This window comes from Mastigoproctus giganteus, chromosome 4 (assembly GCF_048544385.1).
Source record: "Mastigoproctus giganteus isolate SK-2022 chromosome 4, ASM4854438v1, whole genome shotgun sequence".
In the NCBI taxonomy this organism is placed as follows: Eukaryota; Metazoa; Arthropoda; class Arachnida; order Uropygi; family Thelyphonidae; genus Mastigoproctus; species Mastigoproctus giganteus.
The window spans coordinates 190,754,856-190,780,160 of NC_143578.1; the positions used below are offsets into that span (position 1 = coordinate 190,754,856).

Consider the following 25,305-nt stretch of genomic DNA (forward strand, 5'->3'; position numbering starts at 1 on the left):
AAACTGGATAACTAATTACTAAAAACAGTTGGCAAACCATAAGATGGAAGCTTGTTTACAAGACCTTTATGCCAAACACGATCAAAAGCCTTGAGATGTCAAGAGCAACTACGCGTGTTTAACCGAACCTTTCCATTGAATTAGTCCATAAATGGGTAACATAAGCCAGAATATCACCAGTGGATCGACACTGACGGAATCCATACTGGCAATCATTGATCAGACGGAAGGTTTCTAGCTAGTTTAAGAGTTGGCGGTTAATTGATTTCTACATTACTTCTGAAAGAGTAGAAGTAATTGCAATGGGACGATAATTGGATGGGAGGGATTTATCACCATTTGAGGAACTGGCTGGATATGAGCAAATTTCCAAGAAGAAGGAAAAACACCTGTGGAATAAGAAAGTGAAAAAAGGTGGAAAGGAATAGGAGTAAGTTCAGGAGCACAGATTTTGAGAACAAGTGGAGGAATACCATCGGGACCTGGAGCTTTCTTAGCATCAAGATTCATCAAAATCCTTCTAATATCCTTTTGACGGAAGACCACAGGAGGCATTGAATGGAGCGTGTTGGGAATGGTGGGAGGTGTTTTACCAAGATCATTAATACGTGAGCTGGAAGAAAAATGGGATGCTAGCAGGTCAGCTTTATCCTTGGCTGAAGTGACAACAGAACCATCTGGTTTGGACAGAGGTGGGAGCAGAGATGGGCAAAAGTTGCGGCCAATAGCTTTGGCAAGAGACCAGAAAGCTCGGCTACCATTAGGGCAAGAAGCAAGTTTTCTACTCTTAGCCTGTTCAAACTCTAGTTTGGACTGATTAATAACTGGTTGATAATTGTTGCGAGCTTTGGTGTAGGCAGAAAATGAAACTGAAAAATTAGAAACCAGCCAATTACGATATGCAGCATTCTTCTCTTGAACAGCCTTAGCACATTTATTGGAAAACCAAGGTTTAGATAAAGGACGAGATTTTAAAGTGCAGTGTGGGATAAAGGATTCCATTCCTGCAAGAATAATTTCACTGAACGATCTGAGCAAATTGACATCAGAAGTTTTGAAACAGTAATCCGACCAAGGAAAAGAAGAAAAGAAGTCTCGCAAGTCATCCCATTTTGCATTCTTGTAATGCCAAACAACACGAGGTTGGGAATAGCCATGAGATAAAGGTTCCATTGGAGAAGAGACAATCACCAAGTTGTGATCTGAAGTGCCTAAAGGACCTCTCACTTCGACCGTGTACTTAGAAGGGTTGTTTGTGAGAAAAAGATCAAGCGTATTGGCTGTATGATTAGGATTGTCCGGTATTCTTGTAGGTAAATGAACAATCTGTGCTAGGTCATTAGTAATTGCAAAAGCCTCAGCATCTCGACCTGCTGGGTCGTTGTGACTAGAAAACGGAAGCCAGCTGGAGTTGTGAACATTAAAATCGCCAAGGAAAATTACCTCACTGTTAGGAAAGTTGGACTAGAGGAAGTTAAAGAGCTCCAAATGATTAGTGGAGTTGGGAGAACGGCAGAGACAACAGATAAATTTGACACAATGTGGTAGAGAGATTTTAAGCCAGAGAAGATCAAAGAGAGGAGATTCCAAATTGCCAAGTCGCTGACAGGGAATATCGGAACGGACATATGCACAAGTACCACATTTGAGGCAAAAGAAATCATACAGCGAATAATTTGGCATCTGAGATGAGCAGTAGTTCAATCAACCGATAACTGAGATTCTGTCAGAAAAAAGTACATAGGGGTTTGGCAGACTGCAAGTGGAAATGGTCATCGTTGAGATTAGAATTGAGACCACGTATATTTGTGAACTGAATTAGGAAGTGTTTGGGAGGTTTAGATCTTTTCACAGATAAGCTTGCTCTATCAGTTCGACAATTCATGGTGTATTCAATAGTAAGAAAAAGTGGGTGGGATATGCTGTATGAAGTAATGAAATTTTTGGATATAGCGTACATGTGGTAAGAATATACCCAGATCCTTGATATAACGTGGCCTCGACAATGCTCCCCGCATACACACTACTCGGACTCCCTCCAGTCACTATCTGGCAGAATAGAGGTAGCAAGATTATACACTAGCTGATCCGGAAGCCTCCTAGAGAGTTACCAATAGGTTCAGTCTGGTGTACTAACTAGCGGCCAGCCTGCAAACACCGTTTTAGAGCTGTACCCTCGAAATGTAAGGAATATTGGATCTCGCCACGACGTTCATCATAACCTCAAAAATCATCAATCATACTGCATGATGGAAGAGATAGGAAGGGTTGAACGGAACTTAGCTCTAGAGACTAAACATGGGTTCCACCACTTCAAGCCTCCAATAAGCAAAGTGGTGGTATTTCACCGGTTGATGAGAGTCATCTACCACCTAGTACTACCTGGTAACATAGAGGGGCGGCGTTCCTCCATGTCGTGTGGGCACCAGACCTCGATCCCTGCTTACGTTGGTTCACACCTGAGTGGTCACCCACCATGTACTTGTGCATGGAGGTTATACCCAGGATTACTAACAGTCCCACCATCGTGAAGGCGCAAGCAGAGCATTTGGCTGTCACAGACCGTCCGGACTTCGCCGAAATTGGGTCCACTTGACTTGAGTGTCACCCGAATATCAGTTCCATCAGCGTTTTAGACTCCCAGGTAGCAAGTACAGCTTGTCTGGCATATCTGAGAGAATGTCTGTGACAACCTCAAAATACCCTAATTACCCATTTGATTGTAGCAATTTGTTGAGTAGTATGATTGTGACTTATTTGTATTGTTGCATTCTGCGTTTTGATTAAATTCCATTGTTAGGTGCTACTATAGATGTTTCACATCAATAATTTTCTGATTAGTGAAAGGGACTGAATGGCACACTGCTATGGCCTTTGTGTTCAACGATGCAGAGTGTTGTCGAGAGTATCAAGCAAGCCAACCTAAGAAATAAAGGCAGAGGGTAGCAATGCGTGCACTAGAATGACAAAGATTATTAAGATTGTGTAAAAGGCAAACAGAAAATCAAGCGCTGGATTTAGCAGTTCCTTCAACCAGCAATGCCACTCCATCTAAGAATGATGTACTCGAAGTGAGTATTAATTTTGTACAATGGAACATTTCTCCAATTGCAGAGCTGATGAGTTTAAATGAGAAAGCTTCTTTTTCTTACACCAACTACTATTTACATAAGAACGCACAGAGATTTTTAAAGGATATTTATGAAAAATGATTTCTGTTCTTCATTTGCAATCTATCGTTTGAAAACGACACAAAGAAACCAGCTGCTAAAGGTACACCACTGATATGCACTGCATTTCCCGATATTGATGTCAACGGGATCCTTGTGTGTAATAGCTGCAGATGATCACTTAAGAACAGCACCATTTCAGTGCTATCTAAGCCAAATGGCTTTGCCTACCCAGAAATTCCATTACATTTACCAAAGTTGGATTTAGTAACAGAAGCTTATTTCTCCTTGCTTACCATTCATGCAGATAAGGCACCTGCGACACACATACGGACAATACGGCATTCTGGGCCAAGTGATCAATGTGCATTTTTTGGTCAACATGATAGTCCATTGCTTGCTGAGGGAGATTGGCTACAATCATTGTATAAATGTGCTTATAAAATGCAAGAAAACACACACGCCCAGCTGCTTGATCGGGTTAGTAAGAAAGTGAGTGATTAAAGCTTGGCTACAATATTTGGTTGAAAGCCTCTCTATCAATTGTATCAAATCATGATAGATCAGTCATTCTTTAATGACAGGCACATGGAAATTAGGCTATTAGGCATAAACCCATAAATCAGGCATAAATCATTGTATCTTGTCTTCCAGCTGAGATTATAGAAATTTGTGAATGATCAATAAAATATTTACAATACCAAAGCTCTTTTATTTTATAATCAATATATACAAATCAAAATACCTAAAAAATGTGGACATGCACTGTATTATGTAAGGTGGTGCCTAAATGTTAGTTCACCTCCGCCATGGTTTTCTCTGATGATATACAAAACTCTGTAGAATGGCCAGAAATGAGTGTAGTGCTATTGCGTAGTTGTGTGTGTTTTTTAGTTGTTTGTGGCCACTTAGCTACCAGGAAGGCTGATTCTCACTACCCATCAATGCCATGAGGAGGCAGGCTGCAACTATATAGGTACTAAACTACATGTATTATTACCAGCATCCATAGGAAGTGCAAGTTGTATGGATAAACTTAGGAAGTGACAATTTATGTCATTTCTGCATCCCATTTGTGACAAATTAGTTTTACTTTAGTCTGAAATTTACTATGTGCCCCCAAAGATGTTTTCACATCAACAAATTATGCAGTTAATGAGTATAATTTATTTTATTTGCTTAGAACTTCTGAGCATTGAATAAATGTTCATCCCTAATAGAATTAGTAGCAGTAGATGATGAGGAAAGCAAGTTTATACTGATCAGCAAAAATAAAAAAAATAAGTAAAATATTCCCCTCCTCCCTACCCCAACAGTTTGTCTAGTTCTTCCATGAATTTGTCCCAACTACCTGCTGGCCAAAGTCAAATTTCTGCACATCTATCTTGCAACCATCCTTCCTCAGTTTAAATTTATGCCCTTCTTACATGCGTGTAGTCTGAACAAGATGAAGAATGCCATCAGCATTCTTCATCTTTCTTAATCCATTCAAAGCCTGAAAAATCTCAATCAGATCTCACAAGTGCTTAGTTTCCAGGCAAAATAATCACAATAATTTTTTTTTTTTTTTTTAAAATTGCATTTATTCCAGTTCATTTTTAATTTGACATCTGTTTTTGGAAATTTATAACATAGTTTTACTATATATATTTTTCCTGAAATTTTCTAATAGTTCGATATATATCTATGAAACATTTTGTAAAAATACAATTTGTTACAAGTGGCAGCCCCTCTTTGTCCAAGGGGACAATGAATGCAAACATTACTCTTGAAATTTTGTTACAAGTACACAGCTAGGAAAGGTGTAGCAGTATTAAATAATGGATTTGTCAATAAAAGAATTTTTGAAATTTTGTTAATAGCTGCAATACACACTGAAAAAAGAATACAACTTTTCTTTTAAGTACATCTGTTGTGAGGAAGGTGTACTTTTTTAATTTGTGCACAAGCAAAAGTCATCATTTTGGCCTCAGTTTTTAGCACAGCTTCCAGTAAACCTTTTTTTCTTTTCTTCTTCTTTGTGTTTTTTTTTTTTTTTTTTTTTTTTAAACATTTTGTAATGTGATTAAATATATATTTTGGAAATGTGAAATTGTTTTTGAAAAATGGAGTTGTTAATGAGCTTTTTTTTTTTTTTTTTTTTAAATCCAGTGCACAAAGTGGTGTTTACCGTTTTGACACTAGTCTGCAATTTATGTGGCCGCCAAAAAATGGATTTTCTTGAAATTGTTAGCATATCCAATACATACTGAAGAAAGAAAATAGTTTTCTTTAAAAAAAAAATATGTGAGAACACTTTCCTGTACATGAAAAGAAATAGTTATAGTCAATTTTTAGCTGAGCAAATCAGCTACATCCACCACACACCAGCCCACGACATACCTCACATGCTGGAAAAATCAACAAATGAGGTAACTCCTTTACTAAGTGAGCTTTAGGGAATAAACTAAAAAGGCTTAATGGTATTTCATACTTGATCCTGTATTTTTCTTGTTTGAACAATAATTAACAAAGATTTTTGGAAATTTTTCAGTGGAGAAATCAAAGAAAACGCTTTCTTTGAAAGTGAATTTGGGAGTTTTGAGCTGTATGAATGGAGTAATGAACAGCCTGAAAGAACTTAAATCCATGCAGGATCTCAAAAGTTACCTCAAATTTAATGCAGTCTGAAAACTTTTTGTGCCAAAATAAGCAACACTCATCTCAGATCTTAATAAATACAGTACAGTATGTATGTATGACAAGACAGATTTAAAAAAATATTAACACGTTATACTTTTATAACTTACCTCATATGTGAGAGAGTTATATACAACTACTTTCCTATTTCCATCACAGGAAGCCAAGTATTTTCCATCAGGAGAGAATGAAACATCAGTAATAGCCCCACGGTGCTCAAGGGATACCTTATGACTTAAGTTATAACCATTTAGTAAATATATGTGAACAGAGTAATCCTGCAAAAATGTTAAAAAATTAATTGAAAATGTTAAAAAATAATAACTTATACAGAAATAAAATTCTAGATTTGTAGATTTTAAGTTGACTTTTATAAACAATTGCAGTAACTATCTGTTACTGTGATCCTTTAAGTAAATCAGTTATTTGATAATACTAAGCTGATAACATTAGTTATCAGCTTAGTATTATAAGCAATAGTTATATATCTGGTTAGATGTTAGTAATGCACAGGGTGATGATTTCAAATATAACCATGCAATTATCTCCTAAACAATAATTATTAGGATTATAAACATGATAGGATGGGGGTAATGTTGGCAGTGGTAAGGAAATGGAGTGGGAGTGAGTGCTCTTCAGGAACTTCGTATACTATACTATATAGTATAGTATTGAAACAATTTCCTAAATACTATACTATATAGTATAGTATTTAAAGTAAAGGTGATTCCCGCTGAGCATGGGGGTAACATTCAACGTCCGTTTACGGCAATTCCGTATTCAGTGGGGTACTGTTATTATGGAAAAATAGGGGTTAGGTTCTGAAACTATGTCAGATTTTAAAACCATAATCTGTGTTACAAATGGTACAATTCATTTGTCTGCATAGGTAGCACAGTGGTATCATCACTGTCCTCCCTACACTGGGTGGAAAATGCCCGGGTTTGAATCCCGTCAATGAAGCGAGGAACTTTAATGGGCTTTTTTCACTTTGTGGCTGAGTTAGTCTGTCTCAGGCGTAGATAGCAAGATTTTCTCCACAGAAACTGGAGTTTTTCGTCCAGCAAAACAGACGAATTGACCATATAACACATGCAATTAACAGACATAAGACACACAGCACGCCATATAAATTTAAAATATTTGGGTGGCCTAATAGTTTGGGGTTTTTTTTTTTTTTTTTTGGTACAATTCATTTTTTAAAGAAATTAACAATTTCACTTTATAATTTAAAATGTATTACAACTAAAAACATCATAAAAATATATGGAAGTAATGTTTCTATGCTAATTTTTGCTGGAATGGAGGTTTCAAAAATGAAAGGCGAGAGACTGACTTCCTCCATAATTTCTTGTCTCTCGTTCCATTGATCCAACTGAGCGGCAGCGAGTTCATGCCCCTAATGTAAGTGTAAAGGGCCCCTATGTTAAAAGAAAACACAATGAAAGAAAACCCCCAAAAAATTCAAAACTAAATTATGAAAACAACAGAAACTTAACTGGGTATACGCTACCATTATGAAATCGAAATGAATTCCTACCAAATTTAAAATAAAACTGCATGCTGAAAAAAATGTAAAACAATGAAATAAAACTTTTAATTGACCATGACTTACCAACACATGAAGGAACCGTCAATTGTTGAAACGGCTAGCAGAAGGTGAACATGCTTTTGAAGTTGACTTACAAAATCCGTAATTTTTGTTTGTCGCTGTTTTGTCATGATCTTTCTCATTGCCAATATTATGATTTCAACATAAGAAATCATAATATTGGCAATGGCACTTAATTTTTGTACTCCTATGAAAGTCAGGATCTTCCTGCATAATTTCCTTCAGGAACTCTGCTGCTTTTAGAATCCCTGATATACCCTTGTTTGTTAGTTCAGGTTTCTTCTGCACTTTATTTTCTTCTTCTTCTTCACAAACATCTTTATTGGAGTCCAGTAGTTCTTCTAACTCTTCATTTTTTAATTCCGCCTGACGGGAATGAATATGTTCTAAAATTTCTTCCAGCCCTATATCACTAAATCCCTCACCTCCAATAATGTTTGAAAGTTTAATAATTTTCTCAACTTCTGTCTGAATAATACTGAGGGCTTGTGAGTCACTTCCTTTTTCAGGGAGTAGCTTCTTCCTACAGTTCTTCAAAGGTGACTTCTTCATTTCAGTCCATGACTGTTAGATTATTTCAAAACCTGTTAGTATTGTGAATTCAGCCCAACATTAGTGCACATTTTTATCCGGAAAATTTTTAATTTCATCAACAAGATTTGCCAAGTTTCCCCTTAGCTAATAAGATTTAAAAGTCGAAATGATCCCTTGGTCCAGGGGCTTTAAAATCGATGTTGTGTTCAGAGGAAGAAACACAACAGAATGTAACATCTACTGGATCCAGGTCAGGAATAGATGAGGGTGGTACCTAATCCCCAATAAAATCACTATTATACTTAGAGTCAGTATAATACATACACCTTTGGTGCTTGTGGGTTTTAATATGGTCCAAGGCTAATTCTATAGCATGCAACTCAGCTAGCTGTATATATGCTACATTTGTTGGGAAACATTCCAGATGTAGTGTTATCTGGGAAGAGCAGCAGATCCAACAGATGACTGACCTTGAGCCATAAGTAAAGTCAAAGTACTCTGCTCGGTGGGCAGCATAGAACTGTTGGTAGACTATAAATGGGATGGCCTTACCACAATTTTTAATGGAGAGGTTGTTTCAATTCTGTATCCCACATACCTACCACATTATCACCTATGGGGCAGGTGTATGTGTCACAATTTGATACTGCTTACCAGAACAAATACAAGGGTATTTGTTCTGGTAAACAGTTCACCAGGACCTCCAGGAGAGATGGGGGAGGTCAAGAGACCAGAGATCACACTCCAACAGATGCCAGTAAGATTTGAGCTCAGCAATGGCACGTTACAAGGGTCCCACCCACTGTTGGGGTGAGCATCAGTTCAGTTTCTGAGTCAAATAGGTTGGTTGTTATGTGCTCTAAAAAAGAATCTTGGAATGACTATTGTTTGTAGTTCGATGAGGTACTGGACCAAGGAAACTTCTCTTGAAGTTGCACCCATGTTGGTGATCTTGCAGTGTTTTTTTTTTTTAAGTCAAGAATGCCTAGAATTTAGGGCTTCTGATAGCTATTCTAGGTGTTTTGCATTTATTCTTCTTTGGAAAGCTCTTGTAAATATGGAGAGGGCAATGGATTTTTCTTTGGTAGCAATAACGTTAGGAGATTCTTGGCAATCAGTACTTCCAGTCTAAATTTGCATTGCTTCTCTAAGGTCAGTGTCACATGGACATTCGTAAAGTATGTGTGTCTAGGTTTCTCTGCTTCCACAGTGACAGTATGGTGTTGGCAACAAGCTGAAATGAAAGAGCTTATCATTTAAGCTGCCGTGTCTGGTGAGAAGAAAAGTTGATTCAAGCCCTGGATTAAACCATTCTAGTTGTTACTATTGGTCAATAGTACTCTAACTGTTGGTAGAAAATTGTACATTACTCTTCCGAGAGGGTTTGCATTCCAATCCTGCTGCAAGCAAGTCATATGTTCTTGTCTGAACCTTTTCGTTTCTTCTTATATTGGCTTTGGAAGGTCTACAGTTATTCCGTTCCTTTCCCCCTTGTAATCTTTTAGTGATGTGGTATTTCAGGTGACAATGGGCGATCTCATACGCATTGGGAAGATTCCCACAGATAACTAACTTGCAAGGGGCTCACATCTGGTGAGTATGGGCTTGGCACACCCAGGGTCCTGAGCTGGGTATCATCATTCTTCTCTTCTTTGGTAATTCCCTTTTATTTCTCTCTCTCTCTCTCTCTCTCTCTCGGTAGTTCAGAAATTTTTTTTTGGCTGGTGCTGCATAACCCTCAGGCTTCCTTGCACCATATGGTATAATGATAATAATGGCAGGAGTGGTGGAGACTGTTCTGCAAGCTCTTGAGAGTTAAGGAGAATACTGAGCTTGGGTTAGCCAATTTTGTGTTGCTTTTGTCAATTCTGTATTCCACACACCTACCCCATTATCATCTATGGGGCAGGTGTATGTATCTCTGCACACCTGCCCCGTAGATGATAATGGAGAGAAAGACACAATCGTAGTACAATTTCAGTGTTCTACTTTTCAGACCCCAGTTATGAATTGCACTTATTACTACCTTTCCAAAAAAAAAAAAAAAAAAAAAGCATTGGAACTTGTCTTTTATGTAGTTGCAATAATGTGGAAAGGAAAAATTTGTCATCTGCGATAACTCTCTGGTATTTGTATTTGTTCTGATATTTTATCTGTTGTCCTCTTAGCTTTATTGTTGGAGGTCTAATTGTTTTCAAAAATCCTTTTATCAGCATTTGGTCTTTTCAGTTAAAATTTTGGCCTTGTTAGTGCCTCACCAGTTGACAAGATCCTCAAAGATGACATTTGAAACATTCTCTAGGTGTCGCCTGGTGTCCCTATAACTGGTGATTGCCAGGTTGTTAGTGTAAGCTATCTTGAGGGTCTCCCTTCTGCAGCTACTTATCAAATACTATATTTCAACACAGTGGGTCCAGGGTGGATTCCTGAGGGCAGCCTCATGACCATATGATGTTTGTTCGTCTCCATAATGCTATGAGCATTGAAATAGCTGGATACTAACTTGTAGGTATGTCAAAGCCCTTTTGAAGTCAACAAAGAGACTGAGAGCATACTTCTTGTCTGAGCATTGATTATGACCTTGACTGTATCCTCTGTACTATCCCCCTTCCTGTACTCAAACTTGTCTGTTGTAGGCAAGTCAGCAATGGGGCAGGTGTATGTATTTGTTCTGGTAAGCGGTATCAAATTGTGACACATACATCTGCCCCATAGGTGATAATGGGGTAGGTGTGTGGGATACAGAATTGAAACAAAAGCAACACAAAATTGGCCAACCCAAGCTCAGTATTCTCCTTAACTCTCAAGAGCTTGCAGAACAGTCTCCACCACCCCTGCCATTATTATTATGCCATATGGTACAAGGAAGCCTAAGGCTTATGCCGCACCAGTCAAAACAAAATTTCTGAACTACACCGAAAGAGAGAGAGAGAGAGATAAAAGGGAATCACCAAAGAAGAGAAGAATGATGATACCCAGCTCAGTACCCTGGGTGTGCCAAGCCTATACTCACCAGATGTGAGCCCCTTGCAAGTTAGTTATCTGTGGGAACCTTCCCAATGAGTATGAGATCGCCTATTGTCACCTGCAAATACCACCTCACTAAGAGATTACAAGGGGGAAATGAACGGAATAACTGTAGACCTTCTAAAGCCAATATAAGAAGAAACAAAAAGGTTCAGACAAGAACATATGACTTGCTTGCAGCAGGATTGGAATGCAAACCCTCTCGGAAGAGTAATGTACAATTTTCTACCAACAGTTAGAGTACTATTGACCAATAGTAACAACTAGAATGGTTTAATCCAGGGCTTGAATCAACTTTTCTTCTCACCAGACACGGCAGCTTAAATGATAAGCTCTTTCATTTCAGCTTGTTGCCAACACCATACTGTCACTGCAGAAGCAGAGAACCTAGACACACATACTTTACGAATGTACATATGACACTGACCTTAGAGCAGCAATGCAAATTTAGACTGGAAGTACTGATTGCCAAGAATCTCCTAACGTTATTGCTACCAAAGAAAAATCCATTGCCCTCTCCATATTTACAAGAGCTTTCCAAAGAAGAATAAATGCAAAACACCTAGAATAGCTATCAGAAGCCCTAAATTCTAGGCATTCTTGACTTAAAAAAAAAACACTGCAAGATCACCAACACGGGTGCAACTTCAAGAGAAGTTTCCTTGGTCCAGTACCTCATCGAACTACAAACAATAGTCATCCCACGATTCTTTTTTCAGAGCACATAACAAAGTTATGCAGTGGGTGGGACCCTGAGCTAAAATCTTACTGGCATCTGTTGGAATTTGATCTCTGGTCTCTTGACCTCTCCCATCCCTCCTGGAGGTCCTGGTGAACAGTCTTATGCTGGGATATGCCTAGCAAAGATAGGATGTTCTTTCTTTGATGACTGTCATCAGACCCCCCCCCCCCGCATTCACGCCCGCAGTTGTCACCCCTCTTCCCACACACCGAGTGCTGTTGTTTTGACCGGGAAAGATAATTTTAGCCACACCCATGTTTTTTTATGGCGGAAAATGTTCACGGCAATTTAAAATTGTCATTTTTTTTTAGGTTTCATTTTATATTAGATCAGCGAGCGCGAATACAGATACCGCAAATAGCGGGGGTTTACTGTACAATCTCTCTAGGACCAAACTGATTGACTGCTATTGCGCTTGGGCAGAATTGCAGACATTTTTGCATTTAACCATAACTTGACTTTTTTTCTCAACATTGCTCCATACTTGTTAAGTCCTCAGTTATCCTATCCTTAATGTAATAGTGCCAATGTATACAACAATATCACCTTTTGTGCCCTTAAAAGATGTTATCTGCTGAACAGCATCATCATAAACTTCTGCCCCTGGTGGACATACCCCGGTGCTTTTTGGCCTATCCTTTTTGCACAATATATTTTCTGTTTCCCTGACAAAACAGTTGCCAACAATAGCTACTTCCTGTGGGAGCAGCACATTCTGACTTGGGGGCCTTGCTGTGTTTCCTGGTGCACAAGTGCAACATCTGTTGTAAAGGTGGGCAGCTCAGAACTTGATAAGTCCCCATTTTAATTCCTTCAAGGGCATACATACATCCTGTACTTCAAGCTCTCACATGAGTCCATCAGAACAGTGAGTTGATGTTTAATATCCTCACATTCTTTACATTGAGCGCGCGCACACGCACACACACACACACAGGCTGTACCATGTCCCATTCCAGATAATCCGTAAACATTATACAAGTACAGCAGACTCTCGATTTACCAGGACACTTCAAGACACCAAAAAAAAAAAAAAAAACCCAGCAACCAGTGATAAACAGATGTTTTGCAAGTCTTAAATAAGTGACAAGAAGCGGCGTTATAAGCCGTCATTGGGAGATTAGTGTACTTATTAGCTTGCAACTCCCACTGTCTTCACACCCACCACTAAAAAAAAAAAAAAAAGACCAAATGTTTGTAGTTTATTTTAGTGTGTCACTTCGATTGTTGTATTCCATCACACTGCAACAGAGCAAATTTTGTTTTGTTATTTGTCAGGGGTGTCAGAATTTTTTTTTTTTTTAGAAATCATGTAAATGATGGGCAAACACAAGGGTTGTGCTTTCAATTAAACAAAAACTTGAAATTATTCAAAAGTTTCAAAACGGTGCATCTGCTAAATCTCTAATGAACCATTATAATGTTCGTGACCGAACCATATGTGAATTGTAAAAACTAAAGGGAAGCTATTAGATTAAAAATCGACATCGTAAAAAATGAAGGGAAGCATCATATTGGACAGGCGAGAAGTGCATAGCAAGTTTTTTTTCGTTTTTTTATCTATTGCCATACTTTTTTACATAGGTTGCTGAACATTTTTCGATACAGTAAGTCCCCGACTTCTGTAGCTTCAGACTTACATTATGTTATTTATATATATATTTTTTATATAACTGAAGATTTCAGTGAAGGGGACACACATTTCACCAGAACAACATAAAAAAACCACAGAATTCCAGTTACCAGTATTATTCGCAAAATGATAAGAGAAGTTTACCTCAATATACGTTGAGCATTACAGCTCTGGTTCATACTATCTATCGCAAATACAATAAGATCGAGTTTACTACCCGTTTATAATTAGATTCACTAAGAGAAAAGCCCAATAACTCGGAAAGTGCAAATTGCTTTTGTTTTATGGCAGTGACCTCCAGAAATGTGCTTTAGTAAAATGTGAGCTCGCGTGGGGTGATAATAGTGAGTTTTTTGCCTTAACCCTGTGAAGTTCTTTTCAGAAAATTTAATTTTGACTGTTATCATGGTGCCAACTAAAAGAATAAGTGACAGCGGTACTAGTAAATCTGTCAAGAAAAGGAAAGCGATCGAGTTGGATCAGAAAATTAAAATAATAAGGATGTATGAAAATGGTCAAATATTAACAAGTATTGTGCAGCATTCAGATTTGTTAGTGGCAATGGTGAATGCAACAAAGGAGAAAGAATAAGAGAAGCGGTGAAGCGATCGGTGCCAATGAAGTCAACTATAATAACCAAGACTATGAAATACATATCAGTTTTTACCGTACAATAACATGCGTTTTTTTCTTCCTTTTATATTTTATTTTCTTATGTGCCACTCTGATTACTTCACCACGGTCCCTAGATCAAGTTTTTAATTGAACTAATTAAAAATATATAATTATTTTTCTTCATTCTTCTGAGGATATTATGTGGTTTTTGTAATTTTGGCATATGAGGGATATAGTAGCAATATTTTATTAGTCATTCCTGAGTTACGTAAAACTCTACTTACGTAAGGAGTCGTGGAACGTATCTCTTATGTATATCAGGGACTTGCTATATTTTTGGATTAACCAGGAAATCGATTATCTGGGAATTTTTTTTTACCATCTATCCTGGAAAATCAAGTCTACTGTAGTACATTTTGTAAGGCCATGAACCACAGGACAGCTCCCCCCCATGCCACAGTACTTCTGCTACTTTGAGCCCTTTGCATTGCTGCTCTGAGGCATGATTTCCATTCACATTCAATTCAATTGAGAATACTAAAGTAATTCACTAAAGTAATACTCTTAAATGCAATAACACTATGCACCAGTTATACAGCAATAATACGTATTACACTGTCAAGTTTATATTATTAAATATATATATTATGGGCTTGGGTGAAGAAAGTCTGCATGAAAACGACGAAAAACGTCGGGTAACTTACATGGAAAATTAGCTTCCCGATACAGGCACTCTAGCGCTGCTCGATCTGGAGCAGAAATTGAGGATATATTGATTGACAGGTAGGCGTGGCAAACAATGAAATGATTGGTGGTGGGCATGACAGATGACAAGCTACTGTGTAGTCACTGGTTGGCATTATGATGTGTATTTACCAGTAAAGAACGGTGCATAATAGTTTTGTAATGAATGGTGAACAGGTAATAGTAGCAATGAATCTTTTAAAGATGGAAGAAATTTTTAAGGAAAATAAAACTTTGCTTGGTTTTTTGATGAAAACTAAATTGATAAGACCAAAATTGTACTGTTAAAAGTGCAATGATTATTTTCAACTAATTGAATCACGAACAGAGTCATGTGGAAAGTTGTGGTGTTGCAAAAAAATGTTCTTCACAAGTTTCTTTACTGAAACAGTTTTATGGAAAATACAAAAGTTTCATTGAAAAAGATAATGTACATTATATACTTTTGGTCAATGTGCATGCCAGTAACTAAGACAGCATTCCATCTGGAAATTTCGAAAGTGACAGCAATTAAGTTTTATAAGAAACTAAGAGATTTTTGCGGATTGCAGTTAATTAAAAACCCATTAAGTTGGGTGGATTGGGGAAAATTGTAGAAGCAGACAAAACTGTATTGGTAAAACCAAAACATCAGAGGACGAAATTTAACTGCTAAGAAAAAATGGGTGTTTGGTGTGTTCAAAAGAGAATCTAAATTAGTCTTCATGAAATTGATAAAAAATCGGAAAGCAAAAAAAACTCTTTTGCGCATTATTAGAAAAGTAATGAAGAAAAATACTACCATCACAACAGATGAATGGCATGCATACAGCTGTATTATGGCCTGAGAAAAAAAGAAGTACAAACATTTAATGGTGAAACACAAGGAACATTTTGTAGATCCATGTACAGGAGCACATACGAATAATATTGAAGCCCAGTGGAAGAAACTAAAAAGTGTAACTAAAGGAGTAAATGGCAGCTGTAAACATATGTTGATGGGTCACATTAATGAATATATGTGGAAATTTATGGGAAAAATTATGAAGATACTTTTCACAATATTGTTACTCAAATTGTGAATAGCTATTCAGGTCCAACTGTATGATTTGTATTTGTGAATTTGTTTTCTGAGAAAGTTTCGTTTTGTTCATTTTTATGTTCTTCACTGTTTTTTTTTTTTTTTCTCATTATTAAAAGCAGATTTTTGGAGTTGAGTGCTTTTACTGTATTATTGATTTAGGTTTGGTTACGAAAAAAGGAAAAGGTTTTTGTTTTTCCATTGTATTTCATAACCGGTAGGTTAGGAAATAAAAGAAAAAGAAAGAAAGATTCTTTGTGTGTGTGTGTGTGTGTGTGTGTGTGTGTGTGTGTGTGTGTGTGTGTGTGTGTGTGTGTGTGTGTGTATACTGAATAGTTATTAAGGTGCTGATTGACGTTATGATACGTGTGTATTTGCATGAGTGTGTATCCGCATCCGATGTCTTTAAAAATAAAAGTACAGTAATAAAAAATTAATATTTTATTAATAAACAATTTATATGCTAATCCACTCATGATTCTAAAAGAAAAGAGGTTAGGTTACCTCCACCATTTCGGGAGAGGTTCAAGCTCCCATGGGATTCAATTGGAGGTAACTTGGCCTTTTTTCACCATTAGGGCATATTATTGAACAAGAAAATAAAAATAGTCATAAAAAAATTTATTTTTTTTATGAATGTATTTCTAAATATGACTGATTCTAAAGAAAAAATGTTAGGTTACCTCCTCCACTTCGGGAGGGGTTCAAGCTCCCATGGGATTCAAGTCGAGGTAACCTGACCTTTTTTCACCATTACAGTAAATGTTAGGGCATGTGGGATTAGGACAAGTGACCATTAGTGCTGCTACAGTGATACTAAACCGATGTTATCGTGTGTTGTGTTCGTGCACCAATCAGCACGTCGTTTGCCACACCTCCCTGTCAATCAGTATATCGTTCTCGACTTTGTTCCAGACCGATAACTCCTACTGTCTGTTTACCGAGTGAGCAGCGCTAGAGCACCATATCAGCAAACTAATTTTCCACCTAAGTTATCTGACATTTCTCGTCGTTCTTGTGCAGGGTTTCTTTACCTTCGCCATATTATGATATCGTGTTTATGTTATGTATATTTCGTTATCAAGTTTACACTATATGTTATCGAGTTTATCTATATGTATTTGCTATACTGCTATGCACATAATAAAACTGACGCCAACCTACATGATTCGATCTTTCCAGATATCTATTTACCACAATAAAAATACTAGAATTCTCCTACCACACACCACAGTACAAGTTATAAGATACAATATTCATGCCAAATCACCAATACAAATACTGCATATATTAAGCTATAACTTCAAATCTCTAGCTAAATTTAAAAATAAACTAATGAATGTGACAAAGTCTAAAGCAATTTATAGAATTTGATTTATTATGCTAATTAGATCAACATATGGCAAAATTTTTCAAAAACTTTCTGTTCTGAGGAGCTCAAAAATTCTTCCATTTCGCAGCTCGTACTTTTGAAACAACATATTCTGATTGAATATGATGTTAAGAATTACTATAGTCTTCAAGGATTAGAACCAAACCCTTTTAATATGAGTGATGTGGTGAATCCATCATAATATTAAAAAGTACAGCTGAACGAATTATATATAAAATTCTTTCCAAAAATAAAGAAGGGCAGCAAGTCAAGTAAACAGTTGGTGTTACCAATTGGAACTAGTGCATTTTGGCCCGATTAAGCGGCTGCCCCAATTATCCGAAGTTTCACGTAAATAGTTAATAGTTAAAAATACAACGGACCCCACCCTTTACAATTGTTCACTGTACAATCAAATCACGTTATGATGGACTCACCATATTAAAGTACCGTTCACTATATGACGTGTAGCAAGCGCCGGTCATTGTGATCACGTTTGTGTTGAATTTTAATTCTATTAAACAGCGATTCTAATTAGCAAAAATAGGAGGAATATTATCCACAAATTTATCCTTTGTTACCTTACCAATTAAAAAATTAAATGATACGTGAAAATCAGAAGAATATATGTGATAATCGGAATAATTAATACGTACTGTAATATGTACATACTAACCAGTTGACATTTCTGTTCACTGACATTTGTGGGTAGGGGTTAAAATTTAAAACAGTAAAATGATAAGCAATCAATGACAAATAACACGGTACACACAAATTGCAAGTAACACCACACAAGTGAGAACGGAGTAACAATTTTACGAAGCTTTAAAAATAGGAATGAAGAGAAGATTCTGAAAATTAATTTTTTATATGATTGAAGATTTCATGAAAGTGTAAACACATTTCGCCATAATATCCCACAGAATGCCAGCTGTCGGTATTGTCGCAAATTCAGTAAGATCGAGTTCACTATCCATTTATGATAGGCACTAAGAGAAAAGTCCAATAAACAGGTGACTGCTAATTGTTTTTATTGTTTTATGGTTGTGACTTCCAGAAATCCGACCGAATGGTTCGGTCGGAGACAAATGTAGGGTGCTGGGGTCTCCTGCCCCAATTAAACGGCATGTTTTTCCAATTAAGCAAAGTAAACCCTGGCTATTTTCTCGATTGGGTTCTGTTTTTTAAAATTTGCTCCAAATAAACGGCTGCCCTGATTAACCGGTGACCCAAATAACTGGAATACACTATTATATATTAATGGTAGCAGCACCAAAACAGAGTCCACTTGTCTGGACTCTGTTTTGGTAACCTCTTTGCCTACATTTTTATCACAGCAAATTCTAACAAAAAATGTTTTACATGAATAATGTATTTCAATGGACATGAGAATTATTTCTTTAAATTGAAATAAAGCCCACCAAGTCCAACCAGCATAAACAAAAATATGAATCATAAATGCATATGCAATAAAAAAAAAAAAAACGTATATTACCTGCCAATCAGTATTTATAAAGCCAGTCAAAAAGCTCAACTGCTCTTTTTTTCTTTTCTTTTTTTTTTTTTTACAAACACCCCAAACATGAGGTAATAAAACATAGTACTTAATACACAGGCTTAGTGTCGAAGTTTGCAGATGATACAAAGGTTGGTAGGGTTGTTAATGACAGTAATGGCAGTGTGCTACTGCAACAGGATCTAGATAATTTGGGCAGATGGGCTAAGAAGTGGCAACTGAAGTTTAACCTTGACAAATGCAAAGTACTGCATATGGGCAGAAGTAACCTCAGAGAAACGTATCAACTCTGTGGTACCACACTGACAGTGGTAGAGAATGAAAAGGACCTGGGGGGTAATTGTGCAGGCAGATAAGTTTTCTGAGCAGTGCAGACAGTCTGCAAGAGTAGCTCATGGTGTCTTGTCAATGATATACAGGAATTTTTCTAGAAGGGGAAAATGAAGTGATTGTCCCTCTATATAAGGCAATGCTCAGGCCACGCCTTGAGTACTGTGTACAGGTCTGGAGGCCTAATTTTAGGAAGGATGTGTAGATTTGCTTGAGCGTGTACAGAGAAGGGCAACAAGATTGTTGAGGGGAATGAAGGGATCATCCTCTTACCGAGAGAGAGAGAGAGAGAAGCAAGCTAAGCTTAAGTTCTGCAAATTGCAGTGGCTGGAGACTAGGCACCTGCGCGGTGATCTGATTGAGGTGTATAAGGCCTTGAATGGGTTGAGCATGCCGAATTCTGATGGGATCCTTCCACTTGTTCAGATTACGAACCTAAGGTGGCATAAATTCAAATTAAGAAAAGACAGATGTGCGGAAATTTGCCTTTAATTGCTAGAACAAAACTTCCATCTGTCGTGGAAGTTGATAGGTTAAATAAATTTAAGGAGGAACTGGACAGGCATTTGGAGGGAATGGTGTGATTTTTTTTTTTTTTTTTTTTTTTTTTGGCTCATGCTGCATAAGCTCATACACTTGCTTTCTTGCATCACATGCCACTACTAAGTACCATGCAAAGGTTGGAGGGTGATAAGATGAAAGAAGATACTTATTGACATTAGATTTGAACTTCTCTAAATTATAATTTTCAGGAAATACATATGAAGGAAAGTTGTTCCAGAAAAGGAAATAGAAGGAATAAATCAGGAAAAAGAAAAGTTGTTTCCATATGTTTCAAGTTGGACAGTTAAAGGATGTTGACAGGTTGCGGCACATGTTTGGACTGTTTTGGAAGAGAGAGTGGGAATTATAGAAGCCAATTCAGAAGAACAGTGCCCATGGAAGTATCTACAGAAAAGGCATGCAGCAGAAACCAAACATCTGAGACAGAGTAGACAGACACTGTTAGAGATGAGTCATTAATTAATCTAACTGCCCTCTTTTGAATGGAATCTAGAAGCCTGAGAGAGGTGTTGGGGCCACTGACTCAAATGTGGGTAAAATATTCCATTGTACGGCGAATTTTTTGAGATTTACACAGAGTGAACAGTTGTTCGGAAGAAAATTAACACTGATAGCGAAAGAGAAAATCTAGTTTTTTTTTATATGCAGAGGAAGCAATATTTATAATGTTCTTATGGGGGGGGGGGAGAGAGAGATTAGAAGTCAGGGTAATCCCCAATAGAGATATATGATCTTGCCGAGAAACCACAGCGTCTTCAACAATAAGCATGGTAGCAGAAGAATCCTTTTTTGAAAGGTATAAGAGAAAACTGAGTTTTAGAGGGATTGAAATCAACTAAATTATCATTGCACCACTGGAGAATTACCTGGAGATCACAATTTAAGCAATTGGTAGTGGATATTCAACAAGTTGAGGCTGTTTGAGCAGGACACGGTTTCTCAAACTGGAAGGTGGAATGCGATCTGCTGTCATCAGCAAAACTATGGATAGGATTAGCATTAGTAGAGGCATATGATGCAAGAAAGCAAGCTTATTCAGCATCAGCCAAAAAAAAAAAAAAAAAAAAAAAAAAACAACCACTACTCCCATTTCACCCCTCCGTTCGTTCGAAATACCTGTCCAACTGAGCGTTAAATTTGTTTAGGCTATCAACTTCAACAAGTGATGGAAGTCTATTCCACAAACCAACTGCCCGCTGGCTAAAGGCAAATTTCCGCACATCTATCCGACATCCATCCTTCCCCAATTTGAATTTATGCCCTCTCAGGTGATTATTCTGAGCAAGAGGAAGAATGCCATTGGCACTGAGCATGCTCAAGCCATTCAAAGCCTTATACACCTCTATCAGATCACCTCGCCGGTGCCTAGTCTCCAGACTCTGTAATTTGCAAAACTTAAGCCTTTCTTCGTAAGAGCAACCCTTTGTTCCATTCACTAATCTTGTTGCCCTTCTCTGTACTTGTTCCAGCAGCTCTACATCCTTCTTGAAATGAGGCCTCCAGACCTGTATACAGTACTCAAGGTGTGGCCTGACCAATGCCTTAAACAAGGGAATAATCACATCCCTATCCCTCCTAGAAAAATTCCTGTATATCATTGACAAGACACCATGAGCTACTCTTGCAGCTCGTCTGCACTGCTCAGAGAACTTCATATCTGCCTGCACAATTACCCCCAGGTCCTTTTCATTCTCTACCACTGTCAGCGTAGTACCAGAGTTGATATGTTCATCTGGGGTTACTGTTTCCCATATGCAGTACTTTACATTTGTCAATGTTAAACTTCATTTGCCACTTCTCAGCCAATCTGCTCAACCTTTCCAGATCCTGTTGCAGCAGCATAGCATCACTAGTGTCCTTAACAACCCTGCCAACCTTTGTATCGTCTGCAAACTTGGATATTAAGCTTGATATATCATCATCAATATTATTTATAAATACAGAAAACAACAATGGACCCAACACTGAACCCTGAGGAACTCCACTAATAACATTAGTCCATGTTGAGCAGTGTCCATTGATTACCACTCTGTCTTCTGCCACTCAACCATCCCTTTATCCATAGCAGCAATCTGTCTCCAATGCCACACTGCTCCAATTTGTGCAGCAGTCTTTCATGCGCAACAGTATCAAAAGACCTTCTAAGATCCAAATATATAATATCAAAAGTTATTCCCAGCATCCAGTTCTTTTGTGACTGCATCATAGTATCCAATCAAATTGGTCAGGCAAGACTTTCCCTTAACAAAACCATGCTGTGTCCGAGCTATAACTGAAGTCTTGTGTAGATGATTCTGCAGTGCTTCTTTAACCAGTGCCTCTATTAATTTTCTTGGAACAGAAGTTAAACTCACAGGTCTATAATTACTTGTGTCAGCCTTTGATCCTCCTTTGTGAATTGGGGTTACATTTGCACATCTCCAGTCTATGGATACCTCCCCTGAGTCCAAAGAAGCTATCAATAATTATGGCTAGGGGTTTGCTTACTTCCATTGCTGCCTCCTTTAATATAACCGGATAGATCCCATCCACCCCGGGTGCCTTTTTTATGTTTATCCTCAACAATTTCTCCTCCACTTTCCTCTCAGTTATTAGAAAATCATCTAGCTCACTGCCAATGTTTACTTCACCTACGACATTCCCCTTCCTGAATAACTCCTCATGTGTGAATGTAGAGGCAAAATACTCGTTTAGATTGTTAGCCACCTGAGCAGGATCCTCCACTGTTGAACCATCAACATCCAGTGGACCAATCTGATTCATCCCTTTCCTTCCTGAGTTTAAATAGGTAAAGAACTCTTTTCTGTTTTTCTTTGCATCCTTTGCCAAGGATTTCTCATAATCTGCCTTTGCCTGCCTAATCTCCTTTGTGACTTGGTTACAGACCAACTTATATCTATCATAGGCTTCCATGTCACCCATTAATTTGTATGTATCCCATGCATTTTTCTTCTCTGCCATATGTCTCATTAGTTCATCTGACAACCATTTAGGCCTGAACCTTGAACAATATTTCTTGGTTGGTATGTAAAGCCTGGTAGCTTTCCTTGAATGCTTCCCATTTTGAATTTGCTGTTGGTAACATCATCAGTTGGTCCCACTGTATAGAATTTAAATACTGTCTCAGACCATCATAGTCGCCTTTACGAAAGTAAAAAAAACTCTTCCCTTTACCCCCTGATGGTAGTTACCTCTTTGAGTAAATCCCACTTCAGCACACTGTGATCACTGCCACCTAGTGGTTCCTTTATTTGCAGATTCTTAATGCATGAAGAATCACTACTGATAATCAGATCAAGAGTATTACTCCGTCTAGTTGCCTCCCGAACATGCTGGTGTAGAAAACAATCATCCAATAAATCCACAAAAGCCTTGCTAGTGTGTGAGTGACCAACCCACAAATTCCAGTCAATATCTGGGAAATTAAAATCCCCCATTATAAGACTCTCTGATTTACTGGCCCATTCTATTTCCCTGTACAGTAGCTTATTATACTCATCAGAGTCATTAGGCCTATAGCACACTCCTACTCTCAATTTTGATTTACCTATGCTTATGTCACTCCAAACTGACTCGACACTGCCCTGTCCATCGATGTCGACTGCCTTCACTTCCTTGGATTTTTATGTGTTTCTTAACTAATAGCATAACCCCTCCTCCCTTCCTATCCTGTCTATCCTTTCTGTCGACGTTGTACTCCTCAAATTCCAGTTCTGCACTCCTTATATCTGTGTGACACCATGTCTCTGATATCCTAACAATATCTGCCTTTGATGTTTTGAGCAATACCTCAAATTCATCAAATTTATTTACTAAACTCCTAGCATTGGTGTACACGCAAGTATACATGCACCTGTTTCTATTCTTAGCTACCCCAACACAACCCATGTGTTTACGTGTACCGCAATGACTTCCAGCAGTCTCTGAAATATCCTGCATCTTGTTTTTCAGGCTTCTGCTCATTCCAATAGAAGCAGTGCAAGGATCACTTTCACCTCTGCCAGTGGCTACTGTTAATCTATTAGTCTTTGTCTCCCCCCAAGCTAGCAGTTTTCCGACCCACCTAACACTGCCTCGATAGCATCAGCAAATATTCTTGCACCCTTTCTATTTAAGTGTATCCCATCCCTGTAGAAGCAATCTCTGCTGTTAACAACTACAGTCCAGGCTGAAAAAAATTCTACCCCTTGAGCCTTGCACAATCTTTCCAGGGCCGAATTGATCGACAAGGCTCTCATCATATACTCCCTCCTATCGTGTCTGGGCAGAATTGCAAACACTTTCAAATTCAACCCTACTTCACAGCTTTTTTTCAACAGTGACCTGTACTTGTTAAGTAATTCCGCTGGTCTCCTACTCTTAATCTCATTAGTGCCAACGTGTACAACTATATCACCTTTTGAGCCCTTAAAAGATGATATCCGCTCTACAAGGTTATCAACCTTTGCTCCTGGCAGACATACCCTGATCCTGTTCCACCTATCCTTTTTACAAAGCATGTTCCCCGTTTCCCTGACAATAGAGTCACCAACAACTACTAGTTCCTGTGGGACCAGCGCATTCTGCCTTGGGGGGCTGCCTCTGTGTTGCAAGATGACCAAGTGCAAGCTCTGGCATTGATGTGGGCAGCTGAGAGCTTGATGGGCCCCTCAATTTATTTCCTTCGAGGGCATCCACCCTGTCCTTCAAGGTCTCATATAGGCCCATAAGAATGCTGAGTTGTCGCCTAATTTCCTTGCACTCCTTGCATCGTGCACACACAAAAAATCCCCCATGGCAGTATCATGTCTGTACCCAACTGCTCCGCAAACATCAAGCAATCAGTGCATCTTAAAAGGCTGTGATTCAGAGGGCAACTGCCCCCCTTCAGTTCTCCCCTGAGCCACAGCACTCCCATTAGCTTGAGCCTTTTGCTTTGCTGCTCTGGTCTGAGTCATCCGGATTTCTGGTCAGTGGAAGAAGGTCATTAATATAGAAGAAAAAAAAGAGTGGGAGAAAGAACTGAACCTTGGGGAACAACTGTATTAGTTGCGAAGTGAACACTCAGAGAAAACTAGATATTCAGTTACAAAAAAAAACAGTCAGCAAAACATATGATGGGCATTTATTTAGAAGACCTTTATGCCAAACATGATTAAAATCGTTTGTAATTTCAAGAGCAACTGTTTGAGTTTCACCAAACGTTTCCATTGAATATGCCCATAAATGGGTAACATAAGCCAGAATATAACCAGTGGATCAACTCTGATGGAATCCGTGCTGGCGATCATTGATCAGATGGAAGGTTGCTAAATAGTTTAAGAGTTATCATTTAATTGATTTCTCCATTACTTTAGAAAGAATAGAGATGATTTCAATGGGATGATAACTGAATGGGAGGGATTTGTCACCCTTTTTAAAACTGGCTGGATATGAGCAAATTTCCAAGCAGAAGGAAAGACACCTTTGGAATAAGAAAGTGAGAAAAGGTAGTAGTAGTAGCATGTGATGCAAGAAAGCAAGTGTATGAGCTTATGCAGCATCAGCCAAAAAAAAAAAAAAAAAACGCCATTCCCTCCAAATGCCTGTCCAGTCCCTCCTTAAATTTATTCAACCTATCAACTTCCACAATGACAAATGGAAGTTTATTCCATCTGTTGGTGACACAGAACAGGGGTAAGTTCAGGAGCACCGGCTTTGAGAAAAATTGGGGAAATACCATCAGGAC

General features: G+C 38.1%; 1 protein-coding gene across 1 annotated transcript in view; it reads right to left on the reverse strand.

Annotated features, from left to right (window-relative positions):
• Window positions 1–25,305, reverse strand: part of flr (actin-interacting protein 1 flr) — a 302,812-nt gene that overhangs the window by 34,599 nt on the left and 242,908 nt on the right. Inside the window, exon 14 of the mRNA XM_090371946.1 lies at window positions 5,960–6,127. Coding sequence (XP_090228072.1) covers window positions 5,960–6,127 — 168 coding nt within the window. The remainder of the gene's footprint in view (window positions 1–5,959; window positions 6,128–25,305) is intronic.